This window comes from Mixophyes fleayi, chromosome 1 (genome assembly GCF_038048845.1).
Source record: "Mixophyes fleayi isolate aMixFle1 chromosome 1, aMixFle1.hap1, whole genome shotgun sequence".
NCBI lineage: Eukaryota > Metazoa > Chordata > Amphibia > Anura > Limnodynastidae > Mixophyes > Mixophyes fleayi.
Genome location: NC_134402.1, coordinates 307,339,076 through 307,363,181, shown reverse-complemented (window position 1 = coordinate 307,363,181; position 24,106 = coordinate 307,339,076). Strand labels below are relative to the sequence as shown.

At 41.7% G+C, this 24,106-nt stretch overlaps 1 protein-coding gene across 1 annotated transcript; it reads right to left on the bottom strand.

The window, feature by feature from the left end:
- Positions 1–1,634: 1,634 nt before the first annotated feature.
- CMTM5 (CKLF like MARVEL transmembrane domain containing 5) lies at positions 1,635–22,336 on the bottom strand. Its single transcript, XM_075211197.1, has 5 exons — positions 21,753–22,336; positions 20,747–20,899; positions 18,763–18,861; positions 2,515–2,608; positions 1,635–1,903 (listed from the first exon to the last, which is right to left on the bottom strand). The coding sequence occupies exons 1-5, from the start codon at positions 21,846–21,848 to the stop codon at positions 1,887–1,889; spliced, it is 459 nt and encodes a 152-aa protein (XP_075067298.1). The 5' UTR covers positions 21,849–22,336; the 3' UTR covers positions 1,635–1,886.
- Positions 22,337–24,106: the final 1,770 nt, after the last annotated feature.

The following is a 24,106-nucleotide window of genomic DNA, read 5'->3' as shown; positions in this document are numbered from 1 at the left end:
TTAACCACAACTATCCAGATAAAGGACCTCACGAGCTTTGCTGGGAGAAGGACATGAATAAGACGCTTGACATTCAGGATAGGATGGCCATTCGAGAAGCCACTGCAAAATCCTCCATCTGTACTTGAATTAAGGAGAATTCCTATAAACTTCTCTTACGATGGTATCTGGTCCCTTCTAGACTCAAAACAATATATTCCGATACGTTGGATCTGTGTTGGCAGAACTGTGGCCAACGAGGAACCCTGTCAAACGTTTGGTGGAGTTGGCTGAAAATTGAGCAATTTTTGGTGAGAGGTGTCTGACCTTTTTTAGGATCATGCGCCTCTCCTTCCCCTTTCATCTCTCCGTTTTTCTCCTCCCTTGCCGGCCTCCTGGAATCCATAACTTGATCTGGAAACTCCCACCACACATCCTTACTGCTGCTAGATGCTTAATAGCTCAGAACTGGAAGAACCAAATCCCCCCTTCTATCACATCCGTAATGAAAAGTATCTGGCAAATCCATAAACTTGAACATATTACCAGCCTAATCCATGAATGCCCCAATCAATTTTTATCTACCGGATGGAATATTTTGATTCGGAAACTCGGCTTGCGTAGCTTATCCCTCTGATTAGGTTTGAGAACTCAACTCCTCTTTCTTATCACTTCTCTCATTCTATTTCCCCCCTCCTATACTAACATCGCCATGTCTTTCATCCTTCCTCTTCCCTATATCTCCATGTTGTTGCTTCCTAATACTTAACAACACTGCAGCACTTGTTGGCGCCTTAAGAAAGGCTACAATTGCCACCACAGTGTTTCATCCTATTGTCTGTCTAGACTGAATATTGACCTCTACCTTTATAATTCTCATATCCTCTGTACCAATTGGAAGACAGTTATCTTATTCATGTATTTGCTCCCCTTATCTTTATCCCATTCCCTTTTTTTTTTCCCTGTACCCCACAAGCTTTCCTCAAATTTACATAAAAACTCAATATATATATATATATATATATAACAATAGAATATAGGACAATCAGCGCATATAGATTCTCATAGAATGCAAACAGTATATAAATGATATTATGGACAGTTCACAATCTCATCTCATTAAAGGGGAGTAGCCGTGTCCGTGATGTAGATATTATCTTTCCAAATAATCAACACCTTCCCATCACCTTCCGTGGAGAATAGTGAAACAATGGGTTCCTACCAGAAATCCTGATCATATAGGCACGTAGAGTAACAAACAACCTCCTCTCGATATCGAGACTCTCGGAATTGTTTCCACTCTGATGTTTTCTTCTCCAATAATGGTACTCACGTCCAAATGTGTCAGTGTAAAGAGAAGACAAACTATGGCGTGATATCGTTTAAAAAAGCTTCTGAATTTTATAAATTCCACATGTAAAAAAATATACTAGAGTGTGAGTGCTCATACCAGAAATTAGATCTTTAAAGCATTCTGCACAGAAATCAGATGTTTTATTCCCGGGAAAGACTTTCAGTTCATATGCCCTCAGACCAATATGGGTATACCGCTCTCCACTCCCTTAAATGCCAGTCTTACCGCTCCTAAATCATGTTCTTATGGTAGAGCGATGCTTTCTGATATTACTCCCAATTAATCACACAAGCTGTGTATGTAAAAGAAACACACGTTTAATAAGGCACACATTTAATATAACCTTCACATTGCATATTTCTTTGCAACAAATGCACTTAGTTGTATTGACTCAGTAGAAGATTGTGAATGTATATTGAGGATCCAGATCAAGTTGAACGTGCATTGAAAAAAAGAGGTTTGAATTCATTATGGTGATAAAAGTAAGAATGACATATCAAAATATCCCTGTTATATCCCTTGTGTGTCAGTTTCTAGTCCGCTTGGGTGGTCATTACGCATCAGCAGCACCTAAGACACAAACAAGCAATTTAGGATAGGTCACGTGGTAACAAACAGAAAAGAGACAACGGACCTGGCTTTCTGCAGAAGTTAGTGTAGTTTGAAGAATAATCTTTATGGGCAGGCGGGTGCTATATTAAGTACCATTATGTGACTTACTATTTTCTAGTCAAAATTTATGACATAATTTATAACAGGTGTCTACTTTTCAATTTACAAAATCATTAGATTAAAAAAGAACACTTTTTACATGGTCATGTGGAAGACCATTCAATTGCCCTAATAGTCACTCAATAAGTACACTGCCATGCTTGAATTATGGCCAGTTCATGATGCACAAATAATGTCACATTAATTACATAATATTACATAAGGGTGTTTTGTAAAGGATTTCTGTTTTATTTTAAATATGTTATCTAAATGGCAAACTCTCTGTATTTGTATGTGACATTATGTACAATTACAAAACACACATATCAATAGAGCATGGGTAGGGGGATAACTGCATCGGACATCATGTGTCTTTCAGGTTAGCACTCATCCCTATGTATGGGCAGAGAATGGACTGCATGTACATAGACCAAACATGCAATATGTGTACGTGGATGATGGGTGCTTACCATCTCCTGACTCAGCTGCTCTCTCTGTGATTTCTGTTTTGTAGATGGTGAAAGCATCATATGAGAACACACCAACCACTATAAATCCGAAGAGCTGAGAAAAGAACAGGAATAATAGGCATATCATCAGACTCACAAAATTTGTGGCAGCATTGCTAATTCTGGGCACACAAATATCTGATGCTGAATCTTTAGCAAGGTAAAGCGACAGAGTCACAGCAGTGAGGTAGTGATGTAAACGAAAACGGCTTCAGTATTAAAAAGGATCAGGACTCAGTGAGTTCCAGGACACTTTACAAGTCAAGCACCAACAAAGCACGGGTAGACAAGCGGAGGTCAGATTGAGCAGCCAGGACTATATGGTGGGCAACAAGTAAGTGATGGTCAAACGAAAGCTAGATCACATACACAGAAGAACAGTAACAGGTATGCTGGACAATAAATAAATATACCCAAAAGTCTGGCAATATAGCCTTGCACTGACTGGATCTTATAGCCACAGGTATGCATCCCGTCACCTACAAAATGTCACCTCACATCAAGGACACTTCCATGTAATATTATGCACATAACACTCAGTGCATAACATTCAATTTTACCTGTTCTTTCCTTGATCCAGTTCAGCTGCCAATCTATCAAAAGTCTGTGAATGACACCATTTTGCAAACTTGTTGTATACTGCCTTTATTACATATGTACATATGGGCTTCTGAGTACCAGACAAAGTCACAGCTGACATGGCTTGGGACATATGGTTACAACACTAACCTCACTAACCTCATAGTGGTGGAACATTTTTAAAAAATAAATTGCTATCTATCCCTGTCTGCTTACATAACATTTAACAAAACGACTAGGCAAACTTTGTACCTAATGCAAAGTTTACCTACAAAAATGCTGAACATATTGTAAGTCTACCCAACAGAGCTCATTCTTTATTAATTATGGTTTTGAACCACAGTATATACCATCCTCCGTATCAAAAAGATCTTCACCTTACGAAGATCACAAGAGAAGCATAAATGGCAACATGCCAGAGGGACTCAATTTATATCAAAATTCTTTTTCAAATTTCTTAGGTATTGAATTCCTCTATTCTTCCACAAGTAGCGGTCAGACGGAATTCATCTAACAGTCATTGGAACATTTTTTAAGAAGGTATTTGTCTGGAAATCAATTGGATTGGTCTGATCGTTTGTTGTGGGCAGAGTTTGCTCATAAAATCTTTTAAACACTTTTCCACAGGAGCTCCTCATTTTGTGTGTTTATGATAGTTATCCTAGATTCTTTTACTTCACCTTATCTCATTCCTTAGATGTTCCATAGGCAGATAATACAATTTTTCATATGAAACAAATTTGTGATGACGTGCAATCTTCATTAAATTATGCATTTTCCAAACAATAATACCTTCCTGATAAACCTTGACTCATTGTCACGAGCCACGGCGGTACTCACAGCCGCCGCGGCTCACTTACTGTGCCCACTGGCGTCCTAGCCGTCACCTTGACGACCGGGATGTCACTTCCTGATCCTGGCCAACCGTTGCCAAGGCAACGGTCGGAAGCTTTGTGTTCTGCGCTGCGTCCCGGCAGCGGAGGAAGCAGGGCGCGCATGCGCAGCAGTTCTAAAACCCGTGGCTTGATTAAACAAGCCTTGCTCTAGTCTGTGGGCTAATTAATGTTTTGGTGCATTAATCATGCAAGGGGCTGTGAGTGATTCAGAGCTAGGCTCTGATTGGTGGCCACTGGTATTTAAGGCAGTGAGGTCTGCAGCCTCACTGCCGGTTACATATAGCTTCCTGTTGCCAGTTTGCTGACCTGCTGTGTTCCCAGTTCTGTCATGTGGATATTACGATCGGATTGCCTGTGTATGACCCTTTGCCTGGATTTGGACCCTGCCTGTGTTTCTTGTGACCCTGACCTTCCTGCCTGTATCTGGACCTTGCTACCGTGCCTGTGACCCTTGACCTCGGCTTGTGTATTGGATTCCCTGTCTGCTGCCGGCCCTCGACCCTTGCCTGGACTTCACTCTGCTTTCCTGGGTTCTCCCTAGTCGGTACGCACTTCACAACCCTCTGCTAGTCTGCGGCCAAGTCTGTCCCCACCACTAGGGGCTCCAGTGAACACCTGACTGGCAGAGCAGACTCCGGGTTGTGCTGTACCAGCTAGAAGGGTTCCTAACACTCATAACTCCTGATTTCAAAGTTATCAACCAGAAGCATCAAACACATTGGACCCTATGAAATTACTAAAGTTAACCCAGTATAATTTCAACTCTGCCTATTGTCATCATTCCTAATGTTTTCCATGTTTCATCATTGAAATAATTTATTTTCCCTAGACCATCAACTTGTCTTTCCCATCCCTAGATCTGAACTGGTGAAGATCGGGTCTCACCCTATACTATTAATAGTATCTATTTTGCACCTTTCATATGCACTTTTATAGAGAAGTGCATTTCTAGGCACACTTTGTCCAGTAAATATCAATGAGGCTCAGACTAGCAGTATTCTAGCAGAAAGACTTATACACTGAAATTAGTCGTTTCAGTGGAAGGAGCAGGGCCAGTGCAGGCCCTGGGGGTACCATAGGCGGCTGCCCCACCTCTCATTCAGAATGGCGCCCCCCTCCTACTGCTGCCTCTTACCTTTGCAGGTGAGAGGAGGTGGGAGCATTCTGGCTCCACAGACTAGGTTTGTGGCCCTTAGCTACGGCATCATAGCCAAAGGCCACACTCACAGCGCAACACTGATTGGAGATGCAGCAACCAACAGATTCACATGTAAGAATGCCGGCTGCTGACCTTTACATTAGCAGCCAGCACTCTGTATGGGGGCACAGCAGGAGCATTAAAAACACTGGATGAGTGACACCCCCAACCATTGGCGCCCTAGGCAACCACCTAGGTTGCACCAGTCCTGGGAAGGAAGTTGGACTTTAGATGTGACATTTACAATTTTGCACAGTGCACCTTTTCAGGTTTTTCCACTTCTCCGTACAAGTAGATGCATTTCTCGGTTCTGGAGAGAATGCGTGCAGCATTATGGGTGATAGATTTGTCTAAACTGAGAGCCAGAGTACTGTCAGGATTGCCAGTAACAATCTTGCAGAGTCTGTGGAAGGAAAGAAGACTGGAAAATTGAATAATCGAATTTGTGGAGCATGTGATAAGGAACTATGATTACACGAAGCTTTATGTAAAGAAAATAGCCTGGAGCGACCCCCAGAACAGTTTAAGGAATTAATTAGTTGAATGATGAAGAATTCCTTCAGAAAATCCAAGGGGTTAACACAACAAGATTCCAGACAGGCATAGACTGAGACAATGTACATGAATTGTCTTTGAATAATGTATAGATTTGTGCGGGGAAAGTACATCTAATACTGAAGACGGGAAACTAAAGAGGAATCCAGGACATTTAATCCTGAGACAGTAGATACATTTATTAGCCATATTAATAAGACTATGGGTATATAGGATACACAGTCTCCATCCAGTTTGCAGGATTACTTTTTTCAGAGAAAAACATTATAAATGTAGGGTATTCATAGTACACAGAGTGATTAAGAAATTGGAGTTACAACAATCTAATATGAAAAGATTGGACAGTATGTATCCCTTTTAGGAAGATGAGACTATTAAGTGGAATTCAGTACCTAAAGTGGATTCTGCAGTAGCTTACTTATCCACAAATACTGCGATACCATTAGAAGATTTAGCCCATTTAAAGATCCTATGAATAAAAAAATTGAGAAATGTTTTTAACATTGCATGTTTCGCAAGTATGACAATTAAATCAAGAGTAGTCATGGCTTTCGTTGCCAGGGCAATCAGAATTTAGATGTACAATCTATATGTTAATACTCAAGAAAAAGTAAGAAAGGAAGTGCTTTCCTAAATTAGGCATCACTGGATACTATAGCTGCATACTAGTGTAGCATCCACAGTGGTGGCCAGAAGAGCCCCTTAGCACCAGATACTGGTGTGTAGACACAATAATCTGGCCGAGGAGTGCCAGGCACCAATAATGACGCAACAACTACAAGGCCCTCTCCTGCTCTACTGCCCCTTATATCTCCTTATATCTCCAATCTCCTCTCCATTCACACTCCCACCAGGTCCCTGCAATCGGCCAATGACCGTCACCTCTCCTCCACTCTGATCACCTCATCCCACTCCAGAATTCAAGACTTATCCTGAGCTGCCCCCCTGCACTGGAATGACCTCCTACGCTCCATCCGTTTGTCCCCTAATTTGTGCTCCTTCAAACGGGCACTCAAAACTCAAAGCCTAACAGCCTTCCACTTAATCCTCTCTTCTTACTCGCTCTCATCACCTCGCTCCTCCTGCGATTGCTTGATTGATCCCCTCTTCTAACACCCTTTGTGCCAGCCGTCTGTTTGCCCTCCCTTTAGGATGTAAGTTCTTATGAGCAGGGCCCTCTTCCCTCCTGTCTCTCTACATATTCTTCTGCTCCAACTTCACTATAATTGCTTTGCCTAGAGCCTCTGAAGTCATGGTATTACTCGTTTAATGTTCTGTACTGTTTTCCCTGTACGGTCTATTGTTTGAATTGTGTACGGCGCTGTGGAAACCTTGTGGCGCCTTATCAATAAATGATAATAATAATATTAACAACTGAAACATTAAAGGCACCTTCTTTCTGTATTGCTGCCTCTCCAATGTGCACAGCTAACTGCTTGATAGCCTGGACCTGCAGCACCCCAGCCTAGATGCCCAGCACACATAAAAGTGAGTTATACTTGGCAGATAATTGTTTGCAAAACCAAGCTTTGATCACATAGGTAACCTTGGATTTACAGGCAAAAATAGGCAACTATAGCTGCAGATTGAGACACCCAGCCTCCAACAAGCCTGGTATGTGGCACCATTTTCGTGGTATGTGGAGACTTGGACACTTTCTATGCAGGATCACTGGGTCCAGGACATTTTAAGCAATGGGTATTGTAAAATCATGGACCTCACAATCTCAGGTGCAAATTAAAGCATTATGCAGCAGCTAAAATTGCAAATACTTCTTGAGAAACAGGTAATGTGTCTAGTACCTACACCAATTGATTTAAATGAGGTCTACCTTCACATTCCAATTGCAACTGAGCATCATTTTATCCTCAGATTTTTCAGTCTGGAGCAACATTTTTAGTTTACTGGTGGTCCTGATGGATGCTCTTCTGATAATAGGAAAGTCAGAGCACATTGGCCAAATCAAGTCAATTTAAGGTCATTTCATTATTACAGGACATTCGTCAGAAGTTATTCTTTGCCACCTCAACAGCTGCAATTCCTGGACATATGGATATATACAGCAAGAGACAAAGAGTCTCTCGTTCCAAAGGCTGAGAGCTCATCTGAAAATAGTAGAATTGTCACACGGAAAAGAGACTACATGCATATATCCTGGAAGAAAGAACAGTGTGGTGTGCACAACAACACTTTGTGCCTCAACTGCAACACAAACTTCTAAGGATCTTGTCATGCAATCGGGAGGTTGAAGCCTACATAAACAGACAAGAAGACACCAAGAGCAAACAAATGATGGCTCAGGTATCAACAATTATGTCATGTGCAGAAAACAATCTAAAAGTCCCTCTCAGCACTTCATGTGGCGAGAAAGGACAACAAAGCAGCAGATTATTTCAGTTAGTATCAGATTCATCCAGTAGAATGGGCACTGATCAACAATGTACTGTATTTTAACAAATTATAGAGAAGTTTGGGATCCAACAGATAGCTTTTATTGCAACAAATCAAAATACTAAAGTAAAAAGATTCTGCTCCTGTCTGTTCCCATCGTTCTATTCCGGACGCAAGAGCAAATGGAATAGGTGCCATAACAAAGTCTTGGAAATTCAGACTTGAGTATATGTTCTCTCCTGTTGCTCTGATTGCACACACACTACAGAAAATAAAGAGGGAAGCAGTAATAGCAATTCTTCCATTTTTGCCAAGCAGACCATGGTTCGCAGTATCATGGAAGATGCTCTTAGAACAATCATGGTCTCTATCACCCCGCCCAGGCCTACTACATCAGGGGACAATTTTACAACCAATTCCAGAGTGAGATTGAGGAGTCACAGTTGAAGAGTAAAGGTATCTCTGACAAAGTGGATGAAATACTACTTAATGCAAGAATCCACTGCAAGAAAGAATAATTCTTCCATAGCATACTACACAGTTTAGAAAACATTTTTAAATTGCTGCAGGTCCATGTTAATCAATGCACCGGATGCTAGCATATCTTAAGTATTGGACTTCCTTCAAGAAGGTTTACAGAAAGCCCTTAGTACATTAAATACAGTTGATTGCCCTAAATGTATTTCTGGATACAAGATTAATATAAGACAATCTAATCAATAAATTCTTTCAAGCAGCAAAAATAATTTACCCTTGTATAAAGTAATTTGTGGTACTTTGGGATCTTAATCTTGTTTTAGAGGCTCTAACATTGGAACCCTATAAACCCCTACAGATAGTGTTACTGAAATGGCTCACACTCAAAGTTATATTTTTGAGACCAATCACATCTGCTGGGGAGTATTTCAGGTTCTCTGGTACAAATAACCATTTGTGAACATACACTCAGATAAAGTGGTGCTACAGACTAGGGATGAGCGGGCTCGGATTCTCGCAATCCGAGCCCACCCAAACAGTGCGGATCCGAGGCCGATCCGAGCACTGTCCGGGAACTTCCGGGCGGCAAACGGAGCCAAACCGAGGCTATGACATCCAAGTCTCGAGTCGGATCTCGCGAGACTCGGATGTCATAAATACTCACCTTGCGGGCGCCATCTTCATTCTGGCTGTGATCACTCGTGAGGGAGGTTGTAGTTAGGGAGCTCCTGATCAGTTTAGTTGTTCTTTGTGCTTTGTCCAGTGCTCTGTCCTGCTGAGTCCAGTGGTGCTTTGTCCAGTGCTCTGTCCTGCTGAGTCCAGTGGTGCTTTTGTCCTGTGCTCTGTCCTACTGAATCCAGTGGTGCTGTGTCCTGTGCTCTGTCCTGCTGAGTCCAGTGGTGCTGCATGTGTCCTGTGCTCTGTTCTGCTAAGGGCATAGTTATTTCAAATTTATTCAAAAGTTCTAAAAAATTAAAAAAATAATTATAAAAAACTTATACAAATTTTTTTTTTAAAAAAAAAATATAACAAAAAATTATACAAAAATAATTGAAAAAAAAACATAAAAAAAATAGTTTAAAAATACTAGGTACTGATATTTCAAAGTCAAACTACGTTCACTGTTGCTGCTGTACCAAAAAATAATAGGTACTGCTATTTAAAAGTCAAACTACGTTCTCTGTTGCTGCTGTACCCAAAAATAATAGGTACTGCTATTTAAAAGTCAAACTACGTTCTCTGTTGCTGCTGTACCCAAAAATAATAGGTACTGCTATTTAAAAGTCAAACTACGTTCACTGTTGCTGCTGTACCAAAAAAAACTAGGTACTGCTATTTAAAAGTCAAACTACGTTCTCTGTTGCTGCTGTACCCAAAAATAATAAGTACTGCTATTTAAAAGTCAAACTACGTTCACTGTTGCTGCTGTACCAAAAAATAATAGGTACTGCTATATAACTCCAGTCCAGTGGTACTCTCCTGTGCCGCAGATAATTTGTAAAGGCTTTGCCGAGTGTGTGTGGTTTAGGGGTACGATCTCTTGTGCTGCATATAATGTAGTACCAAAATTTGGAGGATAAAGTAGGGAAAGATCAAGAACCACTTCCTCCTAATGCTGAAGCTGCTGCCACTAGTCATGACATAGACGATGAAATACCATCAACGTCGTATGCCAAGGCCGATGCCCAATCTCCTAGTAGAGGGCATGTAAAATCCAAAAACCCAAAGTTGACTAAAATTACCAAAAAAAGAAAATTAAAAACATCTGAGGAGAAACGAAAACTTGTCAATATGCCATTTACGACACGGAGTGGCAAGGAACGGCTTAGGCCCTGGCCCGTGTTCAGGACTAGTGGTTCAGCTTCACCCAAGGATCTTAGCCCTCCTCCTCCCCCCCCTCTCCAAAAAATTTAAGAGAGTTATGCTGTCAGCAACAACAACAAAACAGCAAACAACTCTGCCTTCTAAACAGATGACATCACAAATCCCCAAGGCGAGTCCAAGGGTGTTGGTGGTTGCGAAGCCTGACCTTCCCATCACTGTACGGGAAGAGGTGACTCCATCCACCATTTGCAGCACACCCTCTGCATATGCTGGAAGGATCACCCACAGTGTAGATCCAGATTTGGATAATCAAGGTGTCAATGTTGTACACTGGGAGGAGGCTATTGATGTAGCTGGCGCTGTGGAGGAACTTGATGATGAGGATGCTGATGTGGTTATTTTAAATGAGGCACCAGGGGGGGAAACAGTTGATGGATGAAAAAGCCCATCGTCATGCCTGGTCAGAAGACCAAAAAATGCACCTCTTCGGTCTGGAGTTATTTTTATCCCAATCCGGACAACAAATGTATGGCCATATGTAGCTTATGTAAAGCTCAAATAAGCAGGGGTAAGGATCTTGGCCACCTAGGGACATCCTCCCTTATACGTCACCTGAATAACCTTCATAGTTCAGTGGTTAGTTCAGGAACTGGGGCTAGGACCGTCATCAGTCCAGGGACACCTAAATCCCTTGGTCCTGTTGGATACACACCACCAACACCCTCCTCGTCAACTTCCTCCACGATCTCCATCAGATTTAGTCCTGCAGGTCATGTCACCAGCCAGACTGAGTCCTCTTCAATACGGGATTCATCCGAGGAATCTTGCAGCGGTACGCCTACTACTGCCACTGCTGCTGTTGCTGCTGGTAGTCGGTCATCTTCCCAGAGGGGAAGTCGTAAGACCGCTACGTCTTTCACCAAACAGTTGACCGTCCAACAGTCGTTTGCCCTGAGCACAAAGTACGACAGTAGTCACCCTATAGCAAAGCGTATACCTGCGGCTGTAACAGCTATGTTGGTGTTAGACATGCGTCCGGTGTCCGCCATCAGTGGAGTGGGATTTAGACGGTTGATGGAGGTATTGTGTCCCCGGTACCAAATCCCGTCGAGATTCCACTTCACTAGGCAGGCGATACCAAAGATGTACAGAGAAGTACGAACAAGTGTCCTCAGTGCTCTGAAAAATGCGGTTGTACCCACTGTACACTTAACCACGGAAATGTGGACAAGTGGTTCAGGGCAAACGAAGGACTATATGACTGTGACAGCCGACTGGGTAGATTGCATCGCCTTCCGCAGTAACAGCAGCAGCTGCATCGGTAGCAGCATCTCCACAAAGGCTGCTCGTGGCAAGGCAGGCAACGTTAGGTATCACAGGTTTTAATAAGAGGCACAACGCTGACAACCTCTTAGAGAAAGTGAGGGAAATAATCTCGCAGTGGCTTACCCCACTTAGACTCTCCTGGGGATTTGTGGTGTCAGACAACGCCAGTAACATTGTGCGGGCATTACATATGGGCAATTTCCAGCACGTCCCATGTTTTGCCCACACCGTTAATTTGGTGGTGCAGCATTACCTCAAGAGTGACAGGGGTGTGCAGGAGATGCTTGGGGTGGCCCGCAAAATTGCTGGACACTTTCGGCATTCTGCCAGTGCCTACCGCAGACTCGAGCAACATCAGAAAAGCCTGACCGTGCCCTGCTATCACCTCAAACAAGAGGTTGTGACGCGCTGGAACTCCACCCTCTATATGCTGCAGAGGATGGAGGAGCAGCAAAAGGCCATTCAAGCCTACACAGCCACCTACGACATAGGCAAAGGAGTGGGGATGCGCCTGAGTCAAGCACAGTGGAGACTGATTTCCGTGTTGTGCAAGGTTCTCCAGCCGTTTAAACTTGCCACACGAGAAGTCAGTTCCGACACTGCCAGCTTGAGTCAGGTCATTCCCCTGATCAGGCTGTTGCAGAAGCAGCTGGAGAAAGTGAGGGAGGAGCTGTTAAAGCATTGCGATTACACCAAGCATGTAGCTCTTGTGGATGAAGCCCTTCGTACGCTTTGCCAGGATCCGAGGGTGGTCACTCTTTTAAAGTCAGAGGAATACATTCTGGCCACCGTGCTCGATCCTCGGTTTAAAGCGTATGTTGTGTCTCTGTTTCCGGTGGACACAAGTCTACAGCGGTGCAAAGACCTGCTGGTCAGTAGATTGTCCTCTGAAGAGGATCGTGACATACCAACAGCTCCACCTGGCTGGCGGAGATGCTGAGAACATCTGGTCCGGACTGCAGGACCTTCCAACCATTGCAGACATGTCTACTGTCGCTGCATTGGATGCTGTCACAATTGAAAAAATGGTGGAGGATTATTTTGCTGATACCATCCAAATAGACATGTCAGACAGTCCATATTGTTACTGGCAGGAAAAAAAGGCAGTTTGGAAGCCCTGTACAAACTGGCTCTATTTTACCTGAGTTGTCCCCCCTCCAGTGTGTACTCCGAAAGAGTTTTTAGTGCAGCGGGGAACCTGGTCACTGAGCGGCGAAAGGAGGTTGCTTCCTCAGAACGTTGAAGAAATGATGTTCATAAAAATGAATTATCAATTCCTCAATCAAGTACAGCACTGCCCTCCAGATAGTACAGAGGGACCTGTGGTTGTGGAGTCCAGCGGGGACGAATTGATAATGTGTGAGGATGAGGAAGTACACACTGAAGGGGAAGAGGAATCAGAGGATGAGGATGAGGACGACATCTTGCCTCAGTAGAGCCTGTATAGTTTGTACAGGGAGAGATGAATAGCTTTTTTGGTGTGGGGGCCCAAACAAACCAATCATTTCAGCCACAGTTGTTTGGTAGGCCCTGTCGCTGAAATGATTGGTTTGTTAAAGTGCGCATGTCCTATTTCAACAACATAAGGGTGGGTGGGAGGGCCCAAGGACAATTCCATCTTGTACCTTTTTTTTTTCTTTGCCAGCTCGTTTTGTGGGGGCCCAAAAAAAAACAATCATTTCAGCCACAGTTTGGTAGGCCCTTTCGCTGAAATGATTGGTTTGTTAAAGTGCGCATGTCCTATTCAACAACATCAGGGTGGGTGGGAGGGCCCAAGGACAATTCCATCTTGCAACTCTTTTTTTGGCATTATGTGACCGTTCAACAGTCGTTTGCCATGAGCACAAAGTACGACAGTAGTCATCGTATAGCAAAGCGGATAACTGCGGCCTTAACAGCTATGTTGGTGTTAGACGTGCATCCGGTGTCCGACATCTGTGTAGTGGAATTCAGACCATTTGAAGGCGGAGGTATTGTGGCCCCCGTACCAAATTGGGTACCGGGGCCACTCCACTACGCAGTCCAGATAGATGCGTATTACATATTAAACTAAGTTCAATGTTGCTGCCAAATTAAAACAAAAGTAAAATGCCCTGTCGTAATAGAAAACAAGAGGTAGTGACGCGCTCAAACTACACCCTGTATATGCTGCAGAGGATGTAGGAGCAGCCATATGTGCATTGAAATTTAGAACAGTTGAGGGAGGTATTGTGGCCCCGGTACCTAATTGGGTACCGGGGCCACTCCACTACGCAGTCCAGATAGATGCGTATCAGATATTAAAAAACGTTGACTGTTGCTGCCAAATCCAAAATTAATTAAAACGACCTGTCATCGTCAAAAACAAGAGGTATTGACGCGCTCGAACTACACCCTGTATATGCTGCAGAGGATTTAGGAGCAGCCATATGTGCAGTGGAATTGAGACCATTTGGAGGAGGTATTGTGGCCCCGGTACCAAATTGGGTACCGGGCCCACTCCACTACGCAGTCCAGAAAGCTACCTCGGTGCAACGTTTTGGACTAAAAACAATATTGTGAGGTGTGAGGTGTTCAGAATAGACTGGAAATTAGTGGAAATGATTGTTATTGAATGTTATTGAGGTTAATAATAGCGTAGGAGTGAAAAGAAACAAAAAAACTGGATTTTAGCACTTTTTATGCTTTTTTAAAAATAAATCAGAACCCAAAACCCTAAATCAGAACCAAAACCTTTCGTCAGGTGTTTTGGCAAAACAAATCAGAACCCAAAACCTCAAGCTAATCAGAACCCAAAACCCAAAACCCAAAACACTAAAAGTGGCCGGTGCACACCCCTACTACAGACAAATCCTGCTTTCTTAGTTACAGTAATTTCCAAGTTTAATGTTATCCAGGAAATTGTACATCTGATTCTGTGTCCAGAGCCAGCTAATGAGATGGAGGGAATTTGCATACATTAGATCTGGTCAGCACAATATCTGTGTATCTCTCCAGAAAAAAGGATGTCAGAAAAACTGGTCATCTCTTTGTACTTTCTGAAAGTCCATGGCAAAGACAAGCTCCATCAAAAAACACGCTTGCTAGTTATTTCACAGGGTTATAAGAGGAAAGAATGTGAATTGGCCAAAATATTGGCGGCACATGCCACAAGAGCAGTGCTGACCTCTTGGGCTCACAGGGCGCAGGCTTCAGCAGAGGATCTTTGCAAAGCAGCAGTAAGGTTATCACTTCATGCATTCTTCAGACACTACCTTCTAGATGTCATGACTTCTGAGGACACTCAGTTTGGATAATAAAATCATTCAAGTAGTTGATCAGTAAATCTCTTTAAGGTGCATTAATTTATCACTGTTTAATTGATTTCTTCTTTGTTTGACCCCCAATATTTCCACATTCTATGATAATTACTTTTAGCTCTCAGGCAGGAATTAGTGTCTGCAGGTTTGTGATATGTATGGATAGATAATTGTCTATACAATAAAAGCAAGTGATCTAAGGAGTACTCTAGTGAGCTCTAGCTCCCATGTGATTGATTTATTCAGTTAAGTGCAGTTGCAGATAGCCTTATAAAGGATGGACAAAACAGTACCAGGATTACGGAACACATATACAACATTAAGAATGCACAGCAATTCTTAAAATTGTAACATAATATATACAAGACATTCATTAAGCCTAAAAGTGTGGGAGATCAAGAAAATACCAACTAACAGAAAAGGTGGTAGCACCTTATACAAGACCTAATTACACTGGATGCTCACATCACATCCTCTAGGTCAGGTGTCGACAACCCTTGGCACACGTGCCACAAGCTGGCACCTGAGGACATTCTGGACGGAACCCGAGTGTGCCAGGATTTGGGTGGTGCCCCCATCGACCCCCAGAGTGCAGTTATCAGAGTTAATGGCAGCATACCATGGCTGCAGGCCCAGTGAATACATTGAGAGAGAAGCAGGAGTGGTCTTTCCTGCTGCTCTACCTCTCTCGATCTCCCTGGTAAGTGAATGCTACAGTCACATGGTACACAGTGGAGGTGGGCTGCTGCAAATGCTCCAGTGTAACTGAGTGCAAAGTTGGAGAGTCAGGTGATTAGATGAGTAATATGGGGCACACTGGTGAAAAGATGGGTATGTAAGGGCAAAGCTCGTAAACAGGGGATGGCATGTATGAGAAATCTGGTTTTCAGGGTGCATGTGAGAAAAAACCTGGTAGGCAGGGGTCATGTGAGAGAAAGCTTGTGGTCAAGGGGGCATGTGTGAAAAAGCTGGTAGGCATGGTGTGGCATATGTGAGAAACGCTGGTTGGCAGAGAGTGGCATGTGTGAGAAAAGCTAGTGGGCAGGTGGCATGTGGGAGAAAAAACTTGTGGGCAGGAGGCATATGTGAGAAAAGCTTGTGAGCAGAGTGCATGTGTCAGAAAAGCTGGTGGGCAGGAGGTCATATAAGGGAAAAACTGGTGGACTAGGGCAGGTGTGAGAAAAGCTAGTGGGCAGGGGCATGTGTAAGAAAAGTTAGTGAACAGGGGGACATGTGAGAGAAAAATCAGTGTACAGTCGGGTAGATGTGATAAAAGCTGGTGGGCAGGGGGCATGTGTGAGAGAATCTGGTGGGCAGGGGGCATGTGTGAGAAAAGCTGGTGTGACCTGTGCATAGAGAGCAGTGTGTATAAGGTGTGTGATGCTAGTGTAAGCTTTGTATAATGATCGGTATGTACAGGGCAAGTAAATAGAGTGTCAGTTGTGAGCTTATTATGACAATTTATTTTTGCTTGGTTTCCAAAATCTAACATTTTGAACCCACTTATCCCCCTCTAGAAATTCTGCATTTGCTCCAGGGCAGCAGTGGAGCCTGGATGGCGTTCTATATCATGCATCAATGTATCTTGACTGCAGCATTGACAGCCAGCCAGGTGGAGGTAAGAATTATTATTTTTATTTTACAAAAGTTAAGCGAGTAAGATGCGGAAGAAGTGGATGCCTGGGGAAGAAGGGGAAGTAGACTGAAGCTTTGCCTAGGGCACTGAGATACCTTACATCAGCCTTGCCTGAGTCCCATCCTCCTCTCCTTCTCCTATCCTGCTTCACCTCCTTCCTCACAGAACGCAACAGCATCCTGCACGGTGTAGTGCTGTTCTGCGTATTGGGGCTTCTCACTGATTTTTAGCCTGTTAGTTAGTCCTACTTGCATCTGATTAACATTACAAAATTCTGAAGCTTTACAAAAAGAAGGACATGGAAGCCACTAACATTTATAGTACCCATATATTACTTTGCAAATGTTTGTATATATTTTAATGGTGGTGGCACTCCAGTAATTTTTTTGGCTTAAAATGTTCAATGTCTGGCAGCCAAAGAGAAAAACATTGCCTGCTCTAGGTCTTAATATTGGCCTCAACTTCAAGTCTGGCATGACCTTTTATTGTACTTAGGCATGTGCATATCCTGCAGTCTGTTCTGCGTGTCTACGTACTGATTGTGCTGTTTAGGCAGAGCGGTTTTCCACCCAGATATGAATCAAAACGTATCCTGTAATAAGCTTTGATTTGAGTATGGCCGGAACTATACACAAAGTTGCATGCACTTTTTAAATTCGCAACTTATGAGTTCAGACATGATTCAGGCCCAATGAGAGCGATACAATAATTACAAAGGTTGCAACATTGATTATATTATATTTTAGTTATTTATTTTGATATTTGCTATATTGTTTTTCCATGTGATTTTAGGTATGTAAAACTTTTCTTTTAAAATGCTAATTGCTCCTTTAGTTGACTAATTACAAACCCTAAGGACACACTATATTAAGAGGGCTATAATGATGGGGCTGTACTTTCTGACAAAGCCTTTCCAGCAGAACTAGTTGTTAAAACTTTCCAGCAAAACTAGTTAGTAAAAAAGCTCATTCCAGTGTTTTGCATTTGGGGGAAGTCATATGAAGAGTGAAATGAACACCAGGGGGTAAATGTATTAACATGCGGGTTCTTCAACACCCGCAAGTTCAGCGTCTTCGGCGATTAAATTTAAAGCGGCGCTGCATTGTAAAGGGAAACTTCCCTTTACAATGCAGCGCCGCTTTAAATTTAATCGCCGAAGACGCTGAACTCGCGGGTGTTGAAGAACCCGCATGTTAATACATTTACCCCCAGATACAAGTTGACAGGCCAAAGGTTTGTAGTCAGCGTAGGAGAGCATTCCGGAATGCTAACACTGAATACAGTCCATATCCTGGAATGGAAGTTTATGCTTTTGCTTCCCTTGCTGAGTGAGTATAATCTGATTGCAATATATAGTTTAATAATTGTTATTAAACTATATTGTTCTTTTCATAATCTTTTGAGCACCTGAGCTTTTGGATTACTCTCTATATAGTTCCTATTGTAGGTTCAACTCTATAGTCTCATTGAAGCCCCACAGTATTGCTCTTGATGGTATATATAAAATGGACAAGCTGTTTCGTAGAGAGGTGATTCTCTAGATCAGGATCCCAGGTTGCGAGCTCATTCAGTCTCTATCCTGGTCTGCAGGTTCCTGAAACATAGCCTAGCATAGTGTGATCTAAGATAAGTGTCTCAATGTTATTATCAATCCAGATGTCTCAACATCCTTCTGGCCTTAGGAAGAAAAGAGAATAGACTGTGGAAACTCCTGGATGAGATACTGAACTATATAATACATTCAATAAAGCGATTTTGTGACAGAATCAGTAATCAACTGGGAAAGTGTCCAGATATGTCAGTCAGTTAAAAAAATAATAATAAAAAAATAATAATAAAAAAAATAATAATATATATATATATATATATATATATATATATATATATATATATATATATACATATATATATATATATATATATATATATATATATATATACAGTATGTATATTTATATACACACAAATATGGAAGGTGAAGCTGTATTGATGCACAAGTACAGTAGGTGAGGTGTTAGTAACTTACATTAGATATAAAGAAATACTCACTGCTGCGGTGACTGCTCCCCCATCTCCTGAGCTACGAGCTGCAGCCACAATTGAGACTACCAGGAAAATAACAGCAGCAGAAACACAGCGCAGGAAATCCTGAAAGCAAAAGAATATCTGTAAGTACCTAAGGGAAAATGTTGGTGCCCCCAATGTACTCACAGTCACTGCATACTCAACATACAGGGCCTGATTCATTAAGGAAAGTAAAGCAAAAAAAATGAGTAGCTTTCAACCTTGGCAAAACCATGTTGCAATGCAAGGGGCGCAAATGAGTTTATTATTTTGCACATAAGTTAAATACTGGATAACAATGGTAGTGGGAGAAACCGCGCTTCCTACTGGATGTAAGTGCAGCCACTAAGGAGAGCCTATATAATGATAGGGGGAGTTCCCACCCTCTAAAGGTTAATACAAAAATGATTGTGTTAGGATCTAGGGCGCATGAATATGTGTAATTGCAGGTGTGTTAAAATTAAATGAACTTTAATGTAATTTGTATCACTGTGACATCAAAATGATCAATTCTGGCTAGAATAACATACAGAGTTATGACATGCATAAGCAGCAATATGTTGAGATGCTGGTAATATCACAGGAGTTAGGCTGCGAAATTTAAATTAAAGCAGTTTAAGTCAAATAATCACATAAAAACAAAATGCAGATATGCAACTTATATCTATGCAGAAATAAGTCCGTCCAGTGGATGATGCAAAGTATATGAAGATAATTTGGAATGGTTCAATAATGGATAGTTCCATACATAGACTGTAGAAGTCAAATGTGTCCAGATGTTGTTGTGGGAAATATCCCCAATAACTCACTTTTGTGATAAGATGTTGCATGTAGAGTAATGACGTTCCTCTCCTATAGGGCAAGCGCTCCTTCCCTCCCTGAATACGGGTGGTCCCGCTCGCTCATGGGTCTCCTTCGGAGACGTCTAGTTTCCAAGGCTGCGCATGCTCATCACCAGGAGCTGACAAAATCATTCAAACATTGCACACATACACGCTGCAACCACATCAGCCGTTGTTTCATCACCAACCGGCAAACACCGAGGTCAGACTGCGCATGCGCAGCCTTGGATACCAGACGTCTCCCACTGGGCCCGCTAGCGAGCAGCACCACCCATATTTGGGGAAGAAAGGAGTGCTCGGCCTATAGGAGAAAAACGTCATTACTTGGCATGCTTAACTGCTTTAATTTAAATATTGCAGCCCACATCCTGCGGTATTACCAGCATCTCAATATATTGCTGCTTATGCATGTCATAACTCTGTATGTTATTCTGGCCAGAATTGATAATTTTGATGTCACAGTGATTTTAACACACCTGCAATTACACATCTTCATGCGCCGTAGAACCTAGCACAATAATAAGCTAAATACTGGCCGTATTTTCATGTGGGACGCAAATACTTAATAACTTTATTTTTACACTGACATTAAAAGATGATCTAGGACATGCTCTACCCAAATTATAAATCTGTCCTCACATTTTAAATTTACAACATGATTTTGCTACGGTTCAAAGTTACTAATTTTTTTCCTTTACTTTCCTTAATGAATCAGGCCCATTGTCCTCGATTAAACTATAGTTTTAGGATTCCTATAGAACCCCACTTCAACATCCAGAGCACACTGCATCAATATATAACACGTCCAATTTACTTGTTACTCAGTAAATATATCAGGAATCAGTCTGACTCCCATACAGCATTTACCACACATTCAGAGTGAACTGAAACAACTAAATGATTGACCATTCAGTTTGTTAGTCAAGTCCAACTTGCTACCCATACATGCCAAATTATCTGTCCAACTCATTAAATACTGTGCTGTGGAGCACGCATTATAATATTAATGAGTACTCCACAATTACTGCTACATTTTACCTCCTTAATTATATTTGAACCATGTTGTGCAGTAACACAGACAGGAACTTATCTGAACATCTTTGTTACTTTTCCTCTAGTTTACGCACCGTGCAGGGCCAGTTGAGTGTGGTGAGGCGCAAGTGGTAGTGACTTGAGAAAAGGATGAGGAAGATGAGTGTGATGATAAGCTCGAGTAGAGGGGCTGCCAAATAGGAGGATATGGAGGCAGCAAAACAGATAAATATCACAAAGCAGAGGACCTGTGAGGAAAGATATAGACTGTCAGTTACATGTAAGTACACGTGTTTGGAGGCAAGTTCTGCATGACATGCACAGGTAGGTAAAAAACAAAAAGAAAGTTGTTGTCAGCGCATAATCTTAACACTGCATATCTGTGTGTATCTAGCACAATGAAAACATGAGGTATTGGTTCATATTTTGATGAAAACATTTAACCCTGCATTCCAGGATCAAGGGCACACGTAGGTGAAATGTTCTAGGATTGAAAAAAGCAACAAGCTGCATGGTTGGAGAGATGTTCAGTTGAGTTCAAGGCATAAAGCCTGATGCTCTACAATTCTATGGAGCTTAGAGTGTATGAACTCTAAAGCAAAACATTGTGTCCTATGTAACTTGTATACTTGCATGTGTATGCATGTGTAGATTATAAACTGTCACAGGCTTTTAAATGTGTGTGTGTGTGTGTGTGTGTGTGTGTGTGTATATTTTCATTTTATATGTTTTTTGGTAGCCCTTGATTAAGGTGCTCAGAGGGCACAGAAACAGATGTTTGGCTTCTGATTGCGACACTGCTCAGATGAATATATACAATATGACTATTCTGCCTCACTGATGTTGCAATAAATTCTCTATGTATACTTTGAAGTGCTAGTCTGGAGTTTACTGGAGATTATATATATATATATATATATATATATATATATATATATATATATATATATATACATACACACACACAATCTGTATGTCCTTTTACATTTATCTCTAATTAAATATATTGATGACGATAATTATGGTCACAGTAATGATAGAGATACCAGAATAATGTCATGCACATTTCCAAAAAGAAAAGGTAAGATGCCATTCACTTACCAGCTCTGCCAGTAGAATTCGTCCTTTCAATGAGTTGAGAAATTCTTTATCCAGAGAAAAGCCGCTGGAGCTGTCGGCTCCTTCCAATCCACTCATCCCCAGGCAGGAGCCACACCGAAAGTGTACAAAGGTAGAGTGATGGAGAAGATAAGCGTGAGAGAGATGAGGGTTAAGAATGTGAGTCTTTGTTTTATACTGTAAATATGGTGTTTTCAAGTTTAAAATGTGGGTTGTAGGTGTGTGGAATAAAATAGGAGATTTTTTGCTTTTTATGGTGCTAGTGGGGGATTTGAATTGGTTTGTGGAGTGAATTTGTGGGGATCTCAGTGAAGAAAAACAACAGCAGAGCAGTCTTTAGAGGAATTAGACAGAATCTCCAGATGTAGTATGGGACTCTAACGGCAGTGGGGGAAAGTAAAGGTACAAATGTTCAGAGATGTGGTGAAGTCATGGAGCTTAAGCAGAAAGTTTAGAGGTTGGGGAAAAGTAAGTCTTTCTTCCCGAGTGTCTCCTGATGTGTGCAAAGATGACGAGGATGAACTGTGTCTGAAGTGAACTTGCAACTGATCCAGATTTGTGTTACAGGAAGAGGGGGAGGGAAAGAGAGATTCAGGGAGGAATAGAGAAGGAAAGAGACTGACACAAACAGCAAAAGCATTTTATGGAATTAGCATGTTTGTGCTTTTTGTACATGGTGTGAATAACATTATCTAAAACATCTATTGCAAAACAAGGACAGAAAAGTGATTTCTTTAAATAAAAAAATAGCACAATCATGTATGAATGCTATTGCCTAACTTTTGAATATATATAAAAACAAATAATGCATAAAGGTACAGAGCACCAACAATAGCATCATAGGTGTTATATATGTACATTACATTACATGAAAACACAGATAGTGTCATTTATGAAAACTGGTCACTGGACAGTGGCAAATCCAGAAGGGCGATCAGGGCATGCTGCCGACACAGACCTGTATATAGTGTGCGCCTCAGGCAGTACTACTGAAGTGAAAAAGGGTGCAGGAACTATATTGTCTCCCATAAAAAAAAAAAAACATCTATATCTGCCCCTGGCACTAGGGAAAGTTGCTGTTAGTTACCCATAGACACCTAAAGGCTATTTGGTTTCATTTCATAAACACTACTAGAAAAATCATATTTCAAATTTGATTGGATGCTATGGGCTACAACATTTGTTTCCAGTATTCATAAATGCTGCCCAGGGTACACAGCAGTTGTTACATCCCTTTAGAACTAGAGATGCTCAGGCTCGGTTTCCCGAGAACAGAACACACCCGAACTCAGGGGATCCGAGTACCGAGCCCTTTGCGCTTTTTCGGATTTGAAAACGAGGCAAAACGTCATTGTGACGTCGTCGGATCTAAGATCTCGCGATTTATGGATTCCTTTGTAAAATCCAACATAACGGTGGGTGGGATGGAGAGCAGACCCCCATTTTTCTTTTCTGCCACTGCTGTGTGCCAAATGTGTCCTAGATGTGCTAGGAACTGCTATGTGTTATTTGTGTTAATAATAATGTAGGAACAAAAAAAGAGCAAAATTATGTGATTTTAGCATATTTTAGGATTTTTTCTAAAAAACAACAAAACCATAACCAAAACACACAAGGGCAATTTTGCCAAAACCAAAACACGAAGCTAATCCAGATCCAAAACCAAAACCAGTTCATGGGGGTCAGTGAGCATCACTATTTAGAACACATGACCCAGCAATCATTAGTTTTTCATTATAGTTAATATATATTGCTTTTCTAGCTTATAAAACTATCCTGTATTGTAGACACTGTAAAGAAAAAACTGGTGCACAAGAAAAAGCTGCTGTAAGCCAGGGTTTCAGTCTGATGTATTAGTAAAAAATAAACTTATAATAAAATAAATGAAACTGAGTATATTTTAGATTTAAAGATATAAGAAGTGGTGGAACAATCACTGTCGCAGGGTGTATGGTGGCTTTGGGGCCCAAAAGTGAGGGAGGAGGGGGGGTCTGGTAATGCCGGTCTATCCCATTCTGAAGTGAGGGAAGGTATATGTGCAGTTAAGACCCCTTTGGGTAAAGATTTCTAGTTATAAGGGGGGGGGGGGGGGGTTATTAAAACAGGTTAAGAAACATTTCTATGATCTATATCAGTCAATCAAGTATGCTATGGGATACAGTACTTTTTTTCTATGCACCAGTTTTTCCAGCCAGTGGACATAATGTATGACACACAAAATGTAAGTTACAAATGGCTTTGTTTTTAGCTTTTTCTTTTTTGCACTATTTTGTCTATCTCCATTGTCCATTGCCCTTCAAGGTGCATACCTGCTCCTGTTTTAGATGTACCTCCAT